Here is a 19,749-nt window from a genome sequence, read left to right as displayed (position 1 = left end):
AACTACAAAAATACTCTGACAAAAAAAAGAGATTAACTACAAAAAAATGTAATATTTAAATAATATATTGGATCCTGTTCAAGCGGGAAAATAAAATTTAAATTTTATAACTGCTCCACAAATTGGTGTACCGTCTGACAACAGAGATCTAGGCACCACATTTGTCGGACCCTTTCTGATTAAGAAAAACTGTCCGGGAGATCTTTGTCGCAGTAGTTTAGAAACTAAAAAGTAGGATTAGAACGTCATTATATACGCTAAACAAAGATCCCCCTTGTCTTCTTTTTCTCTCTCCGATCAATAATACATGCATGCATGCATGAACAACCACTCCACATGTGTACAACATATGATGATTATTTGATACTCCGCTCACTTCCATCATGCCTCCTAATTACCGGCGGCGACATCACCACCAAAACCACTATCGCTGCCGCTTTCATTTTATAATTCTGGCATATATTTTTTCTGGCTTCCTCCTCCTCCTCATTATTTTCCTTTCTTTTTACGCCCTGTCTCCTATCAACGCCAATCATCTACGACACCCTCGTTTCTCGGTACTTTCGCTTTGTATAAATATGTTGTTGTGCTCTCTAGGCTCTAGCTATGAGAACAAGTTTAGCGTCATGATGTGTGGTGTTTTGCACATTTTGCCTACATTGTCCTGGAAAAATGTTAAAAGTGCAAAACAATTATTTCTTTCTGACATGAGAGCGAGCCTCTATGTATTTTCCACATTGATTATTTATATTTTTTGCGCGTGATTGATTTTTTTGACATGTCATGCAGTTGTCTTATGGTGTTGGTGCTGCTGGTGGTAAATTTCACGTTCCGGTAAGGACTACAATTTAACGCTAATTATATAAATTTCAAATGTCGTGAAATGAGGTTTGATTGTATCCTTTTTTTTTTTTATTAATGTTATTAAGGATTATGCCGACGATGCAATAACTGATAAAGGTGATATCTGGAGATGGTGGTCGTCCAAATACTTTTATGGATGCTGCAAGCCCAGCAATGACTTTGCAAGTAAATTTATACTAGCCACACATACATACACCTAACGCATACATTTTCGATTTCATGATTAGTAATTAAGTTTAAGTTGTTTCTGCTGTTCAATTAACAGAAGCTGAAGAAATCACACAGGAGAATCGGTACGTGTGCATTGCAACCAGTGGTGGTTTAAACCAACAAAGAACTGGGGTAAAGCTTCATCATTTAAATTGATGCAATAATGTGCCATGTAGATTGTGCTCCTTTCTTGCATCTTTAATCTATCTTAGGTACTTTAAAACAATTTGCTTTAGGATAATTAATGTCAATACTTCGGTTCTGTGTAATAACTACTTCAGACCAATTTTGAGGACATTTGAAAAAATTATTTGATTCATGATTGTGCAAGTATCTCTGTACTTAATACGGGGATTGGACTATCCGAGTATTTGACACATGAAGCCCAGCTTCCTAGGGTTGATCATATAGTCAAACACACCCTTTCTGACGTAATTTGTTGACAATCTTCCCTCTTCCAGGTATCTATCAAATTTCTGATCTGTATAATAAAGCTTAAGTTCCACTTAACTATCTTAATTATAGAGTTTCTACCTGTACTTCAGAATGTTGGTCGTTGCCTATTCTAGCTAATCTGAACACATAGATGCATGATCTGCAGATAAATAAATGATTGAAACTTGATCCGTGGCTAAAATGTGCATTTGTATATGTGTTTGAATAGAATGGTAAAGGGTGTATTGGACTTCATATACTGTTTTAGACTTTGCTGGAACCAAGTAACTTGTCCAGAAATTTGGGGGGCCCTGCAATGGGCTAACACGAACCGTGCACTCTTGGTACAAGTTGATGATGGTTGTGCCTTGATCTGGATTGTGCATTGTAAAATCTGTATTATGTATTTATGCTGGCATTTCATTGTTCATGTTTATATATGTTTTTAAGTTGGATATTAATGATAAGATTGTCACATGTCTTTTTCCCAGATTATAGATGCTGTTGTTGCTGCTCGCATCCTGAATGCTACTCTTGTTGTTCCGACTCTGGATACAGAGTCATATTGGAAGGATTCTAGGTAATTCTGAGAAGTTGTTAATTCTTATGCCACATCTATTGCTATTTCCGAGTGAAACTAACATAAATGGATTTGTTCAAGCAATTGAATGGGGAGATTAGATAACGAAATATTTATTCTATTTGTGTAGTAACTTCTCGCAAATATTTGATGTTGATCGGTTCATATCTTACTTGGCTGAAGATGTTAGAATCATAAAAGAACTTCCACTGAAGGAAGGGAATACATGGATTCCATACAACATGCGTGTTCCAAGAAAGTGTAACGAGAGTTGCTATGTAGATCGTGTTCTGCCCAATCTCCTAAAGAGACATGTAAGTTATTATAATCTGGTTCCTTGTACATATTCTCCCTGTTTTCATACAATTTGTTTTTGTGGCATGCAAGTGTATGCTGAGCTTTATATAGCTAATCTCTATACTGTATTTTTACTGATAGACATTTCTTTTTCCTCTCCCTTCAAGTTCCTTGTTATCTCTTATTGTATCTACTTTCTTCAATAGTTCTTACATTCCATCAATTCCCCTATTCCCATCATTGTCATCTGTTTTCGTTATTGTGCACGTGAATGCATAGTGTATGCTGCAGTAAATTTAGTCATCGTAGCTGATGTTACTTCTCTGGAGGAGTTGTTGCTATATTAACTTAATAGGCAAACTGTAAAGAAAGGACTTCAGATTTTTAATAAATTAGTCTGGTCTTTGGGGTTCATTAAAATGGCCTGTAGACGTAAAAAACCTTACCATTGAGGATTAAAGTGTCAAAACTTTGCTCAGTAGCTGTATTTTGCACAAGTCTGTGACTGAATTAGCTTGAATGGATTCAATTTCTTTTCCTAATACAAACTATGTTTTGACAGGCTGTTCAGCTCACTAAGTTTGACTACAGACTCTCAAACAGGCTGGAAACAGACTTGCAGAAACTCAGATGTAGAGTAAACTTCCATGCTTTAAAGTTTACTGATCCTATTATTGAAATGGGTGAGAGATTGGCCATGCGAATGAGGACTATGAACAAGCATTATATTGCCCTTCACCTGAGGTAGTTTGGATGATTTTTCCTATTTAAGTATGTGGTTTGTTTGGACCAATAATATTGATGCTAATCGTATTCTCTATCTTGGTCTCATCTTAGTGTAGCACTCTTTTGGATCTGATATGACACTACACTGTATATAGTGCAAATATGCCTCGATTGTTCGGTTAATAATTACTGCGTAATGAGGTAGTTATGTTATTGACTATTGAGTGACTTAATCAAAGAGTAAATTGGTATGACGTTTGTGGATGGGAACACAATTTCAATGATCATTTTGATTAGTGATGGTTTAGGGAAATCATGAATGATTTAAACAGTTAAAGTTAAGGTTCCTTTGAATTGAAACATTCCAGTACTATTAAACAAGGGGAATTATCATTTGTTTTGCTATACTTTCTGATATACTATTCATGCTCTTTCTTTATTTTGCCATTTTAACTAGCCATCTCATAGTGCAACAATCTGTTCATCTAATTTGTTATTTACTAGTGCAGTATTGGCCATATATAACATAAAACTTTCTTGTCTTTTTCCTTCTCGTGTTAGAGTTGTTTTGAGCATAACGAATCACTTGGTATACCTGTACTGCCATTTGATGTTTGTTTAGATCGTTAATACTGTAATTGTAACGAGATATATTCATGCAATAGTATGTTTCTTGTATCAGGTTTGAACCTGATATGCTTGCATTCTCAGGTTGCTACTATGGTGGAGGAGAGAAGGAGAAAAATGAATTGGCCAAATTACGTAGAAGGTGGAAAACACTGCATGTAAGGTTTCCCGATTTTGTTTGGTTAGTATAACCTAAAACTTAGTTTTAGGGACTGCTAAGCATATGTGCTGAGCCCCGTTCTACACAAGTGATCAAAATTTTGCTTCGACATGTTAGAATTTATTGCAAGGACTTGGATTATTATTTTTTTGCCAAGTCTTTGATAACTAATTGCTTCTTCTAGAAGAGTATTAAAATACAATAATTACCGGAGTATAGATATCTTCAGTGTTTAGAACATGTTTCTACATTGATAAGTTATGAATTTTCAACTCAAACCTGTCTTTGCCCACAAGTCTATTTTAAGTAGGCTAAATGGTTCATGATAGTTGGATAAGAATCTCTTCTTTGTACAGATTAGTGAGCCAGATAAGTTAAGAAGTAAGGGGAAATGCCCACTTACTCCTGAAGAAGTAGGTCTCATGTTGAGAGCACTGGGTTACAGTAAAGATGTTCATCTGTATGTGGCTTCAGGCGCAGTATATCGAGGAGAAGAGACATTGGCTCCCCTGAAGGCACTCTTTCCAAATTTTCACTCGAAGGAAACCATAGCCAGCAAAGAAGAGTTAGAACCATTTGTGCGGTTTTCTTCTCGCATGGCTGCACTGGATTATATAGTATGTGATGAAAGCAATGTATTTGTTACCAACAATAATGGTAATATGGCTAAGATTTTAGCTGGAAGGAGGTACCCTTGTTTCTATTTGTTCTTGATAGTTAAAAAAAAACCTTTCTAGCGCTGACCATATGCTATGTGAATGTTAATTTTTGGTGATTGCAGGCGATATTTTGGGCATCAACCTACCATTCGTCCAAATAACAAAAAACTCTCTAGCTTGTTTCTGAATCGCGAGAGCATGACATGGGATAAATTTGCTTCTGAAGTTCGTAAGCATCAAATAGGATTTATGGGGGAACCCCAAGAAACGAGACTAGGCAAAGGCGAGTTTCATGAGAACCCTTGTGCCTGTATATGTGAGGATTTAACGGCTAAAGCAGTGGCTGAGTTAAATCCGCGAAAATTTGGCATGGGAAAGATCTCGATGAGGGCAGATGTGAGTGCAACAGTTGATGACGAAAGTAATGACAATGAGCCAGAACTCCTTGATCAGGAAGAAGAAGATGATATGAATGGGTCTCAAGATAATAGTCAGTTCAACAGAACAAGTACTGATTAAAATGCTTCGACATTTGTGGAACGAGAGTTTGAAGAGTTGATTTCAGAGTAGTCAGTGAATTGTTTTGAAATTCAACCTGTTGCAAAACGTTAACCGTTACTAGAGTAGTAGTTCTTGTAATTTCTCTGGGTCTTCGCTTTCTCCTGCTGAATTACTACCAGAAGATGACAGAGTTGCAGTGGATCATCGAAATACAGAAATCAGTTACTTGATGATTGAACCATGCACTATTTAGCAGCAGCAACATGAAGCTGCTGTTTCTACTTGCATTTGGTGAAACAGAATGGTTAGAATGGCTAAGGAGAGACCAAGTCTGACAAAGCATCTACCTGGCTATTACTAACTGATTCAAAGTTAGTTATGACGGTTTTTGAGAGCTCTACTACTAAGCTGATGCACAGATAGTATAAATATAAAAGAATAGAATTCGAGTTAGTTAGTAACGTACAGATAAAAGATATTTAGATACAGAAGAAAGATGAGTAGAGAGTAGTTGTAATTGTATATACAGTTGTATAAGCTTGCACAGCATTGGAGTTTTAGTTTAAGCATTTTTGTGTACTTGTTCATCGCGTAATCAAGCATATTTCACACTCTTTTTAAGTGTAATATAATACGGGGAGCTGTTGCTTCCAATTTTCAGCAAGATTGTAAACAAGTTTACAGGAGAGATTACCGAAAAGTAAAAGGCGATCAGGTAAATTTGTAAATCCTTTTCGATTATGAGAGAGGTGTTCTCTAAAATGCGCGCAGACAGTTGGAAACAAACTGCTAAATATTTTATTTATCTATTTCGTTCCTTTCTGATTTGGTAGGGTGATCCAGCAATTAGACTAGCTTAGAAAATTAAATATTACTGTCCGTAATAAATGAGTTAACCATAAACATTAGTAGGAGTAGTATTTCTTATTATGTGAGTGTGGACACACGCACGCATGTCTATTTTAAAGGAAAGCCGGCTAGAATTGTGTGTGCTTTGATTTCAATCACTCAATTGATAAAGAAATCAAAACACCCTCAACAATTGAGAGCAGATCATCAGGTCCAAGCAGTGAATGGCCGGATTATTCGACAAGCAGGCGGAGGTATACTTGGAGTCCAGGCCAAATTATCCAGCTCTATGGTACTCGATGCTCGCCGATCACACCCTCTTTCACTCTCTTGCTTGGGATGTCGGCACCGGCAACGGCCAAGCTGCTATTGCTGTTAGTTTCCTTCACTTTTGCCCTTCAAATATCCGTCTTCTGTTAGAGTATCATATCTTATCTACTCTTAATTCACACATTTCTTTCAATTTAAGGAGGATTAGCGACAACAAGTTCTCTTTTATTTCGTAATTAGGGGTGTACATGAGTCGGTGTAAACCCAAATTTACAACACAAACATAATTAGTCGGGCTTAAAAATATTAGTTCTTTCTGTTAAAAAATGTACAATCCAAACTTATTATTTGCAAAGCTCGGGTTCGGGTTGGGATGAGTTCATCGGAGTTGTGTTTGGGATTAGGCATTCAATTGATAACATTTTGCATTTATGATTTAACAACCCAGTTGAGTTACGCTTCACTCTTACAGATGAAAATTTCATATATTATTTTTTTAATTGCAAAATATTTAGCACAAGACAGGTAAAAACCACCTCAATCAGAATTTAGTGTACTAGTTAAAGCTTATGGTGTTGTCTTTTACAAGGTTGCTCAACACTATGAAAAAGTCATTGGAACAGATGTGAGTGAAGCTCAGCTAAAATGTGCTACACAACACCCTCGAGTCCAATACATTCAAACCCCATTATCTTTATCTAATGATGAAATTGTCTCCTTAATTGGCGGTGAAGATTCTGCAGATTTAATCACTGTAGCTCAAGCAGTACATTGGTTTGATCTCCCTAACTTCTACTCAATTGTTACTCGCCTTCTCCGTAAACCAGGAGGCTTATGTGCAGTTTGGGGATACAATGACATTGTAGTTAGTCCTACATTTGATCCTGTCATGAAGCGATTTCATGACACGACACTTCCTTACTGGAATGAAAATATCAAATACATATTTGATGGCTATAAAACTCTTCCATTCCCTTTTCAAGACGTGGGGTTGGGTTGCAAAGGTAAGCCATTGCTACTTGAGATACCGAAACAACTCTCATTTGAGGGGTTCATTAGGATGTTGAAATCTTGGTCAGCTGTTATTACAGCTAAGGAAAAAGGGGTAGATTTGTTACCCGAGGATATGGTTAAAGACTTTGAGACTGCATGGGGTGGCCCTGATTTGGTTAGATCAGTCGCGTATAAGGCGTTTATGCTTGCAGGAAAACCTCTGGAATAAGGTTTGTGTTAAAGTCTTATGTACTCTTTTATGTTGCTATTACAATAAGGACTATTGCAGTTGTAAACCTGTCTGATATGTTATAAAAATTTCTAATTGTTAAGCTGCTTAATATCATTATTCAGATCTTGCTTAGCTTCATTTACAGCTTGGAAGTAATAAACACGTCGAATTCAGAAAAGTCATTACACACATCACAAAAATTCATTAAAACAAGTTCAAATAAAGGTTAACAAGGATTATGTTGCAGAACCTTGTTGATAATACCTTGACAATCAAATTCTACTATGAACTTCAAACAAAATAAAAAGTAAACCGCGGTATAATAAGGTAAAATTCAGATAACAATACTGTTATTTCTGGAGCTTGAGCATATGAAATGAACTTGAGATTCTTACGGATTAAACTTCATCTTCTTTATTAAATACAGTAAACAAAAATTATCAAACTAATTTTGTTGCAGAGAGATTTAGAGAGAATCTTACTCGAGAGAGAGAAGAACATTGTTTCTATATTTTGTAATCTTACTTTACATCTAGCTTCTTTCCTACTATATACAATGTGTAACTAATTGAAAGTTTGTTACGCTGAGCTGGCAGATCTCTTAGCTGGCATATCTTTTTTCTCATAACTTAGCTATGCTAATGGACTAATATAGTAGGCTCAGTATCTTGAATGGAATGGGCCTGAGTGTTGTCTGGATTTGATGGACTTGCAGATGAGTCCATATATTTAATATCCCCCCTCAAGTTGGAATGTACAGAAGACATTCCTAACTTGGAAAGAAGATGATTAAATTGAGAAGAAGGAATGACCTTAGTGAACACATCTGCTAGCTGATTCTGTGTAGGTAAATATGTAAGCTAAATAAGACCTTCAAGCACCTTGTCGCGTGTAAAATGACAATCTATTTCGATATGTTTTGTGCGCTCATGAAAAACTGGATTTTTAGCAATGTCGATTGCAGATTGGTTGTCACAATGCAAAGTGATTGGTTTGAGATTGGAAACACCAAGTTCCTCGAGTAATCGGACTGTCCAAGTAACCTCTGAGGCTGCAGCAGCCATAGCTCTATACTCTGATTCTGAAGAAGACCTAGATACAGTGCTTTGTTTCTTTGATTTCCAAGCCATAGGTGAATTGCCAAATGATAAAACATAACCTGTAATGGAGCGTCTTGATTCTGGACAAGAAGCCCAATCAGAATCAGAATATGCTTGTAAAGTAAGCTTATCTGTCGCCTGTAATAAAATTCCTTTCCCGATAGTGTGAGAAACATATCTCAAAGTATGGATAAGAGCCTGAAAATGAGGTAATCTTGGTGCATGTAAGTATTGACTTAAAACCTGGACTGCATAGCTTAAGTCAGGTCTGGTATTAGTCAAGTAATTAAGTTTTCCCACAAGAGACCTATATTGTTCAGGATCAGACATTAACTCACCATCATCAGTTTGCAGTTTGAGATTGAGGGGCAAGGGAGTTACTGCTTTTACAAATAGATCAAGATTGCAGCCAGCAATGAGTTTCCTGGTAAATTTATTCTGACATAGAGTAATACCATTAGGTTCATAACCCACTTCTATTCCCAAAAAGTAGTTCAAATAACCAAGATCTTTGATAGTAAAAATAGTATCAAGATGATGTTTTAAATCAACAATGGCTTGAGTATCTGAACCAATAATGATAATGTCATCTACTTATACAGCTATTACTGTGATATAATGACCAGATTTCTTAATAAACAGACTATAGTCATTTTTAGACTGTTTATAGCCCTGATCAATTAATTCTGCAACCAGTTTTTCTGACCATTATCTTGAAGCCTGTCTAAGACCATATAGAGATTTAATGAGCTTACAGACCTTACCATGTGGATAAAGATGACACAAACCCTCAGGTATCTTCATATAGACATCCTCATGTAAATCCCCATGAAGAAAAGCATTATTCACATCAAGCTGATGAATATGCCATTTTCTACTAGCAGCCAAAGCTATAATACATCTGACAGTATTCATCTTAATAACAGGAGAAAAAGTTTCTTCAAAATCAATTCCATACCTTTGATTAAATCCCTTAGCTACTAATCTGGCTTTGCACCTTTCTAAATTTCCATCAGATTTTAATTTGACTATGTATATCCACTTACATCCTATAGCTTTCTTTCCAGGAGGTAAATCCACAATTTCCCAAGTGTTGTTCTCATGTAAAGTTTTTAATTCCTTTTGCATAGCTTCTATCCATAATGGATGTGTTGAAGCTTCCTTGTAATTAGATGGTTCAGAAAGTGCAAAAATATGATCCAAAGAAGCTTTATGAGCAGCATAATATGAAGTGGAAGAAATCAAATTACACCAGTGACTGTTATGACTAGTATAACAAGAGTAATCAGTAAGATATGAAGGTTTTTGTTTAGTTCTAGTTGAGGTTCTGACAGGTATACTGACATCTATAGTTTGATCAGAAGAATCAGGACTATAAATATCAGAAGAGTAATCATCATCAGACAAATTTGTATTATCCTCAGGAGAAGAAGAAAATGGCTCAGTTTAACCTTCAGCAGTAGTGGGAGTTGTGAAGGTAGGTAAAAATATGGCAGAATTATAGAAAACAGATTGATCAGTTGAGATAAGATAATAAGGAAAATGCAACTCATGAAACTTTACATCTCTGGAAACAAATAATTGCCGAGTCTGCAAATTTAATACCTTATAACCCTTTTGTGAAACAGGATATCCCATAAACACACAAGAAGCTGCTCTTGGTTCAAATTTGGACCTCTGTACTTTATGAGTTGCAGCAAAACAAAGACAACCAAAAGGCTTGAGATTATGCAAATCTGGAGATTCTTTGTAAAGAAGACTGTAAGGAGTAGCATTATTAATACTGACTAATGACATCCTATTAATCAAATAACAAGTACAAAGAATACAGTCTCCCCAATACCTATCTGGAACTTTAGATTGGAACAGTAATGCCCTGACAGTGTCCAATAAATGTCTGTGCTTCCTTTCTACTACCCCATTCTGTTGGGGAGTATAAGGACAACTTGTCTGATGAAGAATACCTTTATTCTGATAAAGAAATTTCATTTTCCCTTCACATAATTCCATTGCATTATCAGTTCTTATGCACAGAACTTTTGAAGAAAACTGATTTTCAGCAAATTTAATAAAATTCTCCAATACATTAACAACTTCATATTTGAATTTAATAAGATGTATCCATGTGTATCTGCTAAAGTCATCAACAATAGTGACAAACTGATTACAACCAGAATGGGTTTTTGTTTTATAAGGACCCCAAATGTTAATACGGAGCAATTCTAACACAGATTTGGACTTAACAGTACTATGAGAGAAAGAATTTCTTGGCTGTTTAGCAATAGGACAGACTTGACAAATGATGTCTGAATTATTTTTAACAGAAATAAAATCTGACAAATACTTCATCTGAAAGATGGGCAAATGTCCTAATCTGAGATGCCACAACTTGGCTTCTTCAACAGCAGAATAACAACATCTAGCAAAACTTCCAGCAGCTTGAACAAGAGTGTGATGATCTATTATGTAGAGTCCATTTCTCAGTTTACCAAGAAGAATTGGATGTTCTTTCTGAGAAAGGGCCTGAATAAAACATTGATCATCAGAGAAAATCAACTGACATTGTAAATCTCTACACATTCTGTGCACTGATAACATTTTGAATTTAAAATCAGGGACATGTAATACATTCTGCAATTATATGTTGTCATTGAGTTGAATAGTGCCAACATGTAAAGCTGTAACTTGGCTTCCATCAGGTGTAGTAATCTTATTGTCAACATTAATAATTGTTTCATACTTAGAAAAATCCGCAAGATTGGGACAAATGTGATATGTAGCCCCACTGTCTAACAACCAATATGATTGACATGAAACAACATTCATTAAACATGTTTTACCTGCAAGAGCAACATGGGAATTAGCACTGGTATCACCATTTGAATTCTGGATTTTCTGGTTCTGAAGCAGTTCAATCAATTGGTTATACTGATCTCCTGAAATGGAGTTGGAAGAAACATTAGCTTGAGGAAACTCTGTGGAGTCAATGGAGTTCTCATGACTAGATTGAGAGACAACAACAACTGTAATTTTCTTGTTCCTGTTCTGTTTGAAACCAGGTGGAAATCCATGAATTTTGAAACACCTTTCAATGCTATGTCCTGAAATCTTACAGTTTGTGTAGTAATAGTTAGCTCCTGGTTTCTTCCTGTTAGTATTACCACCAGAAAAAATTGCTTGAGGTCTAGAGCCAGTCCCATTGTAGTTAATTGTATTACCAGAACCAGGAGTCCTCTTAAAAGCAGAGTGCCATAGCATCATTTTGACTAGAATTAGAGAATTCTTTGTGAGTTTCTTCCTGAACAATGAGCCTAAAAGCTTGTGAGACTGAGGGAAGAGGTTGCATCAAGAGAATATGACCTCTCACAGTCGAGAATTAATCATTCAGTTTCATGAGAAACTGAAGCAACCTCTGTTCTTGAACCTTTTGTATCAATTTGAAATTAACTTGGCAAGTGCATTGTCCATAATTGCAATAAGCAGAAGGATTCACTTCATCAAGATTATCCCATATTGACTTAATCAGTGTATAAAATTCTGAAATGCTTTGAGTACCTTAATTAATTCCTGTCAATTTCTGCTCCAGTGAGTATACCTGGGTGATTGAAGTAAAACCAAATATGTCTTCCAAATCTTTCCAGATTGCACTTGCAGTATCAAGAAACAATACACTTCTTGCAATAGTCTCATCCAGATTAAACAGTAGCCATGAAATTACTAAATTATTGCATCTCTCCCAAGCAACATACTCTAGAGATGTCAATTCAGGTTTTGCTATAGTACCGTTCACAAAACCAAGCTTATTCTTGGCAGGCAATGCTAATATCATAGACCGTTTCCAATTGGTGAATCCGTTTCCATTAAATTTCACGGAAACTAATTGAGAATTAGATGAATATGATGAATGTATGTAATAGACACTCGAAGGATCATGATTTGTATTCACAGTATTATTAGAATTCGTTTGAGTAGCCATATCACCAGAAGATTCAATACAACTCTTAACAGAAAATTTGACGCAATGTTTAACAAATACTCATGAACTAATCGAGATAAAGATCAAGAAATGTCATTGTAAACAACAGTCAACAAGATCGCAGTTAGATCAAGTTCAGAAGTCAAGCAAGGAAGTTTCAACAAAGAGATGTTACTCTTATCAATTCAGTCGCAACTAAGTGTTACGAATAGTTCTGATTTTAGAACTCAGAAAACACAAATATGCAAAAAACAAAGATCAACATGAAATCGATGAAGGAGATATGAAATCACCTTGTAGATTCAGAAAGATTATGCGCAATGAAACAACAAATCAGCGAAGAACTAGCTCTGATACCATGTTATTTCTGGAGCTTGAGCATATGAAATGAACTTGAGATTCTTACATATTAAACTTCATCTTCTTTATTGAATACAGTAAACAAAGATTATTAAACTACTTTTGTTGCAGAGAGATTTTTACAGAGAGATTTAGAGAGAATCTTACTCGAGAGAGAGAAGAACATTGTTTCTATATTTTGTAATCTTACTTTACATCTAGCTTCCTTCCTACTATATACAATGTGTAACTAATTGAAAGTTTGTTACGCTGAGCTGGCAGATCTCTTAGCTGGCATAAGCTGGCAGATCTTTTTTCTCATAACTTAGCTATGCTAATGGACTAATATAGTAGGCTCAGTATCTTGAATGGAATGGATGGAATGGGCCTGAGTGTTGTCTGGATTTGATGGACTCGCAGATGAGGGACTTGCAGATGAGTCCATATATTTAATATTCGACGAAGATCATGTAAAACTGTCAGAGTTTCAACTGCCCCGAAACTATGGTAAGCATCGTTTACAAATGTGTACTGAATTTATTAAAAACTCTTTTATACTCAGTCTGAGTTGCAGTTACATGTAAAAACTTGGACATTCAAGTTTAAAGTGGAAGAATAGATGTATTTTTTTCAAAAATACAGGCAGAAATTAATATGAATCCACGTGTGATGACTCAAGAATGAGAGACTTTTGACCTCTAGAACATATTAATGGAATCAACGTGAAGAGAATCACATCTGCTATCCTCCTGATTTCCGGAGTTTAAAGAAACAAAAGAAGTTGATTAAACTCAAGATATTTGTAACTAATATCTTACTAATTAACAACTAAACTTTGACATTGAAAGTAGTGCTTCCTCACCGCGCACGAACAGATCATGAGTTTACTAATACTTTTGTCCCATTTTAAGCTTAATTGATTATCTGGTAATGTTAAGATGTACTTATGATTATATTTTTGTTCAAAATTTGCATATCATACACTAGACATTTATAATAACTTTTAACATGAATTATAACGAGTCTACTGTTTGTGCTCTTGGAAATGGAAATAATTTACATTTTTGTTTTTTATTCGAGGCGGAGGGAATAATTCTTATGCGTGTTACATTGAATCCAACATTAGTAATTCTTAAGTTGTTAATGATTTATGTATTATAGTCATACCTGTATGTACTACAGTGAACACACACTCTGTGTGCATAGTTAGGTAGAAGCTTATGCAATATGGTATGCCTGTCTGTCATGTTTTCTGGGCGTGGCACCATGATTTGCTGAATACTTAGCATTAATTAGTCAGTTAATATGAAATCAGTAAGAGGACATTCACTTATTCACAGATTGATTCCAAGTCATCCCCTTACCAAGTGGACATGTTAAATATCAGAACCTAGCTGTCAATCAACAACACGGTACTTTAGAACTCAGCAACTCCATTTTCAACATGCTTGAAATTATCTAAATAATCATCTCCAAACAAATCTAACTTGTTGCAACTTCAAATTTGGTTCATACGAGTTCAAGTTTGTTTGTCGACAAACAACTCAGTTCGTTAACAGCTCTATAGACATCTCATATGCGATATCTAATATAGTTATACGTTGTTACATTGTAATACTAATAGTCCTTATTGTTGAAGACTATTGTTTCTCTAGTTCTTTTGTTATGAATAGAGAATTCTCATATAAGCTTTCGTGAGCTGGAGGATCCAGTAATTAACAAACAAACCAGTAGCTAATAATCAAAGTTGAATAGGAATCAAAACTAATTAATCGGGCAGTTAAGCGTGTAAAATGCACGTGGAGCACATCGATAGAAACGAGATGATCCAAAACCATTACTGCAGATACAGCACAGCCAGCCAACAATCTCTTTAATAATTCAAGGATCCAGTTCCCTTGTTTCCTTGTATCCGCGTTCTACACTTACATTTGTGACTTGACCATATATATATAGACACCCTTTGATTACTCAAAGTTCATCAATTTATCACTTCATCATCTTAGCCTATACTCTCTATTCTTTCCTGATACCAAAAACAAAAAAGAGTGAACAAACATGAGTGCAAAACTTAAAATGGTTCGTAATTTTCGTCGATCGCTTTCTTTTCCTAATCAGCCATCAGCCAAGCCACCACAGAGGAAAAAGACATTCCATGTCAGATCAACAAGTCTGCCATGCAGCACTCATCCTCTTGTTTCGCAACTCAAAGACTCTATTTCTCACCTCAAAACTTCGGTTTCCAAGCCTGATAACCGGACTTCAGCTTGGATTTGTGATGCCTTAAGCCAGCTCAAATCAGTTCATGAGTCGCTTGACGATCTTCTTCAGCTGCCTCAAACTCGTGAGGCGCTGAGGGAGCGAAGCGAATGGGTAGAGAAGGTATTGGAAGGCTTTCTACGGTTTGTAGATGTTTATGGAATCTTCCAGACGTTGGTTTTGACGTTAAAACAAGAACATATGGCGGCCCAAATGGCTATAAGGAGAAAAGATGATTCCAAGACTGCTCTGTATGTAAAGGCTTTAAAGAAAATGAGCAAGGAAATGATTAGTCTAATGTCTACTCTCCAAACCATGGGAAAATCTTGGGATTTGGAGCAAAACTCCTTGTCTATGTTTGACAATGGTGATGCTGAAATTGAACAGATCATTATGGATGTTAATGAGGTGACAATTATGGTGTCATCTTCACTTTTTGGTGGAATTTCCGCCTCGTTTTCCATGCAAAAATCGACGTGGAAGGGATTAAGATTACCCAAGAAGCAAGTGAAAATGGAGGAAAATATTCAAGAATTGGAACAAGTTGGAGTAGAGAACCTATGGGGTTTGACCAAGAAAGGTGATGAAAAAGTAAAGACATTGGTGAAAAAAATGCATGAAATGGAGGATTGTTTGTGTGGCATTGAATGTGGAGCTGAGAAATTATTCAGGAGTTTGATTAGTTCTAGGGTTTCCATGCTCAATGTTCTTACACAATAGTCTAGAAGGAAAGGGAAAAAAATTCAGCATGCATGTACACTGTATTCATAATTTTTCATATCAGATTAATTAGTTCCCATACTTCGTGGTTTTTCATTAATGAATTATACAAAGAACTTCTTTATACATACATTGCAACTTGTTACTGGTTCGATCTGTCTAATTTACTTCTGAAATCTGAACTCGGATAATTTAGAACAATACAAGAAATATTGGACTCCATATCAAATTATTCATCTCCCTGTGTGTTTTAATAAGAGGGCCAAGATATAATTTCGACAAGTATGAATTGGGGCCTTTTCCCAGGTTAGTTATAAGGCAGGTGCAGCAGGCAATCATGCATACTTCCTAAGGGTTGCCTATTGAGTGCACATGAATGTACTAGCCTGGATTTTTTTTTTCTCTATTCCCCTTGTTCATTTTAATCCGGCAAAAGCAGGCATGCATGGGGAGCATTGATTGTATTGAAACAAATAAATTAAACTTGAAAAATTTCGATACTTCAAATCTGTCATTAGATTCAGAAAAAGTTTGCGATGAATGAGCTTAAAGAGGCTTTCCGGTGGTGCACTGCAGACTAAGAAATTTGAAGATGTATAGATGCAAACACAGCCGTGATTTTGGAACTATTATTAGTCAGAGGTGCAAAGAAGAAATATTTGTATTATAAAACAGATCAAGATGTTGGAACAAATTCTGACAGGTGAACTGGAATTGTAGCTCCTAACAGAAAAATAATTGAAGAACAGACAGTTAAGCAAGTAAAACGCACATGCAATGTTGTTGGAGTTGGAGTTGGAGTTGGAGTATGATATATATCACTTTCAACTTATAATTGAAGAGTAGATTTATAAAGCTAACTACCTATATTTAAGCAACTCACAGGTGTTTCTGCTTGGAACTTTATCGTATGTTCATTATTGATGACTTGAATCATTCCATCTTCGTATCATTTGCCTTTTGCCTTCAAATTTAACTTCCAATTCAATTATGCATGTGTCCCTTGAGGCTAGGGGTGTACATCACGATCGGATCAGTTTTGAGGTAAAAGTCGAACCAAACCGCGAAGAGCGGTTTTAGAAAATTGTCTGCGGCTGCGGTTCGCGTCAATTGCGGTTGCGAATTTGCGGTTATTGCCGATCGGTTTGCGGTTCAACCACTTATTTTAAAATAATTAATAATTTGCTAAAAAAATAAATTCGGAATAATAATAAATTCAAGTTTAAGTTACGTGATTAATTTATATTAAAAATAAAATACAAAGTAATGCTCCGTGCGGAGTAAGAATATTAAAACATACAAAATATGGAGGCGGAAGAAAAGAAAAAAGAAAAGGATAAAAAAAATTACATGTTGATTACATGTTCCATTTGTTTGGTTATATTTCTTTCAATGATTGTGAATCTTATGAATAAAGTCTTAACATTAACCTAAGATTAGTTAATAAATGTGTATACTTATTAATTTATAGGATTAAATATCAAGGTGGTTACTCAACTGAAGGCCATATATCAATTTAATCATCAAACTTAACGGGTTATCATTTGAATCACTAAAGTCATAATAAATATCAAACATATACTTCAAAATATGTGTTCGAGAATTAAAAATTATTTTATGGTTTTTTTATATATTTTTCTTGAATCCTATTATAAACAAATGAAAATTTATGAATTCTATTATTTTAGTTAATACAGTAAGATTTTTAAAAATTTATCTACTATTTATTTTTAATTTTGTAGATTTTTTTTTATTTAAATAGAAATAATTAGCAGATAAATTTTTAAAAATCTCACTATATCATCTAAAATACTATAAATTCATAACTTTTAGTTTGGTTGTAATAGGATTTAAGAAAAATGTTTAGAATTCCACAAAATAATTTTTAGTTCTCGAGATTTATTATAAGTTTGGTAATCCAAATGATAGCCCATTAAGTTTGATAATTAAAGTGATATATGGTCTTCGGTTGAGTGACTACTTTGATATTTACGAGTTGCGATTGCGATTTTACGATTTTCAAGAATTTGAAATCGCATCCAAACCGCGAATGAGCAGTTTTTAAAATTTAAATCTACAACCAAACCGTGTTTTACGATTATCCGCAATATACGGTTAGATTGCGAGCGGTTGAGCGGTTAGATGTGGTTGAGCGATTAGTCTGCACACCCCTACTTTGAAGCCCACAATTATATAACATACCAACTCTTTAAAACGTTATATATTCTGTACTTTTAGTAAAATTTAAAAAAGGCTAATATTAATTATCAAAGGCTTATTAGATCAACTTGCTGAAAATATATTTTTTATATTCTTTCTCATCCACGTCATTTTAAGCACCCTTATTTCAGAAACACTATATCATTGTCATTTTAACATATCAATTTTATTAATTTAACAAAAGAAACTTATAAAAAAAAATAAACGAAAAAAATGTATATACTAGAGAAATAATAGTGCATACACTGTTGTGAACAGAAATGAAGCTACCCTACTTTATAAAATCTCATATTAATTAACTCGATTTATTCAGAAATTCCAAGTTATATCGTGTCATATGACGTTGACATCAATATAATGTTTTTATACAATAAAATGAAATGGTTGTTTTAAGAAAAAAAAAATAAGAATTTAATAAAACATGCCTTATCTTAAGGTATTTCCATAATATGTTATCACTCGAGCCAAGAAATTAGATATGAAATTCATGGCCTTGAAAAAGTTAGATTTGAAATTCATAACCTTAAAAAAGATATGTCTTATGATTAAATGTTACAGAGTATTTCATTTTTCAATGTCAACTTGTATAACACAATTATTTTAAATCATAATTAAAACAAATTGATATGCGGAAGATTTTGACGGGGATCAAATGGCTGTTCAAGTCAGGTGCCTTTATCGTTTGAAACTCGACCGAAAGCACGTTTACTTATGTTTTCTCAATTAACTTTTAACTAGTACAATGGTCTTGTAAGACACGGGCCGTTTCTAGTAATGTATTGTATATTATTTTTAAATTTCATTTTTTTGTGGTTAAAAATAAAATATATAATTTCTAATAATTTAATTAAAAGTAATTCATGCTCAATGATTACATAAACGTTTAAGTGATAATTTATGATTTTACATTTATTCTTATTCTTTCTTTTTTAGGTTTTGACGATTTCAAAATATTTTTTATTGTAGATGATATATTAGTTAAATATGTTATTCTTTATAATTTGACTAGTTCCAATATATATGAGCGTAACATGATGAAAACTTGTTGCACATGAAGTAGAAGATGTCTAAGTCCAATCTCTATTTTTTTTGTTGAAATGTCACTATAATATTATTAAATTATTTACGACAGTGTTTAGTTAGCAAATATATGCATATCTACTATTTAGCACGAAAATGTACCTAGGATATGTCATTTTGGTTGATAGCGTACGTGGTAGATCACATATCATTTGGTAGTATAGAGACCATTATAACGTTATTTTAATCGCTGTCCATTTTATTTATCAAAGATTTTAACCTTTTTTCATATATAAATTCAGTATAGTCATATATATTGGTTTTGTGTGCCAAACTTTATAAATTCGATAAAATTGTCATAAATATTAGTACTTCAAATTTTTAGTAATCGTTATATTTTGGAGACTGATTTTGTATGAAATATAAATTAGAAAATAAAATTGGATCTTTAAGAATTTACCATTACTAAAAAAACATATACACATAGTTTAAATTTTGATACGCATGCACATTTTGTTTTAACAAAGTGAATATGGAAATAAAAAGGTTGGCTGAGTACAACACATTTAGCTTTACCGGGCTAAATAAAAACCAAATTAGCAATTTTGATATGAATTATTTATTGACTTTTCCTTATAATGGTCTCTAACACCTTAATCCCTGTGGATGTAGGATGACATAAATATCTTATTTTATTAGTATAACGTCCTCG

General features: G+C 34.4%; 3 protein-coding genes across 3 annotated transcripts; all 3 read left to right on the top strand.

The window, feature by feature from the left end:
- Positions 1-331: 331 nt before the first annotated feature.
- Positions 332-5,830, top strand: LOC141720874 (O-fucosyltransferase 16-like). The gene is made up of 10 exons (XM_074523524.1): positions 332-557; positions 790-834; positions 930-1,029; positions 1,130-1,206; positions 2,001-2,089; positions 2,220-2,403; positions 2,949-3,130; positions 3,795-3,897; positions 4,256-4,587; positions 4,681-5,830. The coding sequence occupies exons 1-10, from the start codon at positions 384-386 to the stop codon at positions 5,075-5,077; spliced, it is 1,683 nt and encodes a 560-aa protein (XP_074379625.1). The 5' UTR covers positions 332-383; the 3' UTR covers positions 5,078-5,830.
- A 155-nt stretch (positions 5,831-5,985) lies between these two features.
- LOC141720875 (uncharacterized) lies at positions 5,986-7,526 on the top strand. Its single transcript, XM_074523525.1, has 2 exons — positions 5,986-6,282; positions 6,768-7,526. Exons 1-2 carry the CDS (start codon positions 6,133-6,135, stop codon positions 7,398-7,400), a joined length of 783 nt encoding a protein of 260 aa, XP_074379626.1. The 5' UTR covers positions 5,986-6,132; the 3' UTR covers positions 7,401-7,526.
- A 7,265-nt stretch (positions 7,527-14,791) lies between these two features.
- On the top strand, positions 14,792-15,878 carry LOC141717114 (uncharacterized). The gene has a single exon (XM_074519226.1). It carries the CDS (start codon positions 14,877-14,879, stop codon positions 15,795-15,797), a length of 921 nt encoding a protein of 306 aa, XP_074375327.1. The 5' UTR covers positions 14,792-14,876; the 3' UTR covers positions 15,798-15,878.
- Positions 15,879-19,749: the final 3,871 nt, after the last annotated feature.

This window comes from Apium graveolens, chromosome 4, assembly GCF_009905375.1.
Source record: "Apium graveolens cultivar Ventura chromosome 4, ASM990537v1, whole genome shotgun sequence".
Classification (NCBI taxonomy): domain Eukaryota; kingdom Viridiplantae; phylum Streptophyta; class Magnoliopsida; order Apiales; family Apiaceae; genus Apium; species Apium graveolens.
The sequence above is the reverse complement of the archived record's forward strand: the minus strand, read 5'-3'. Positions and strand labels throughout refer to the sequence as shown.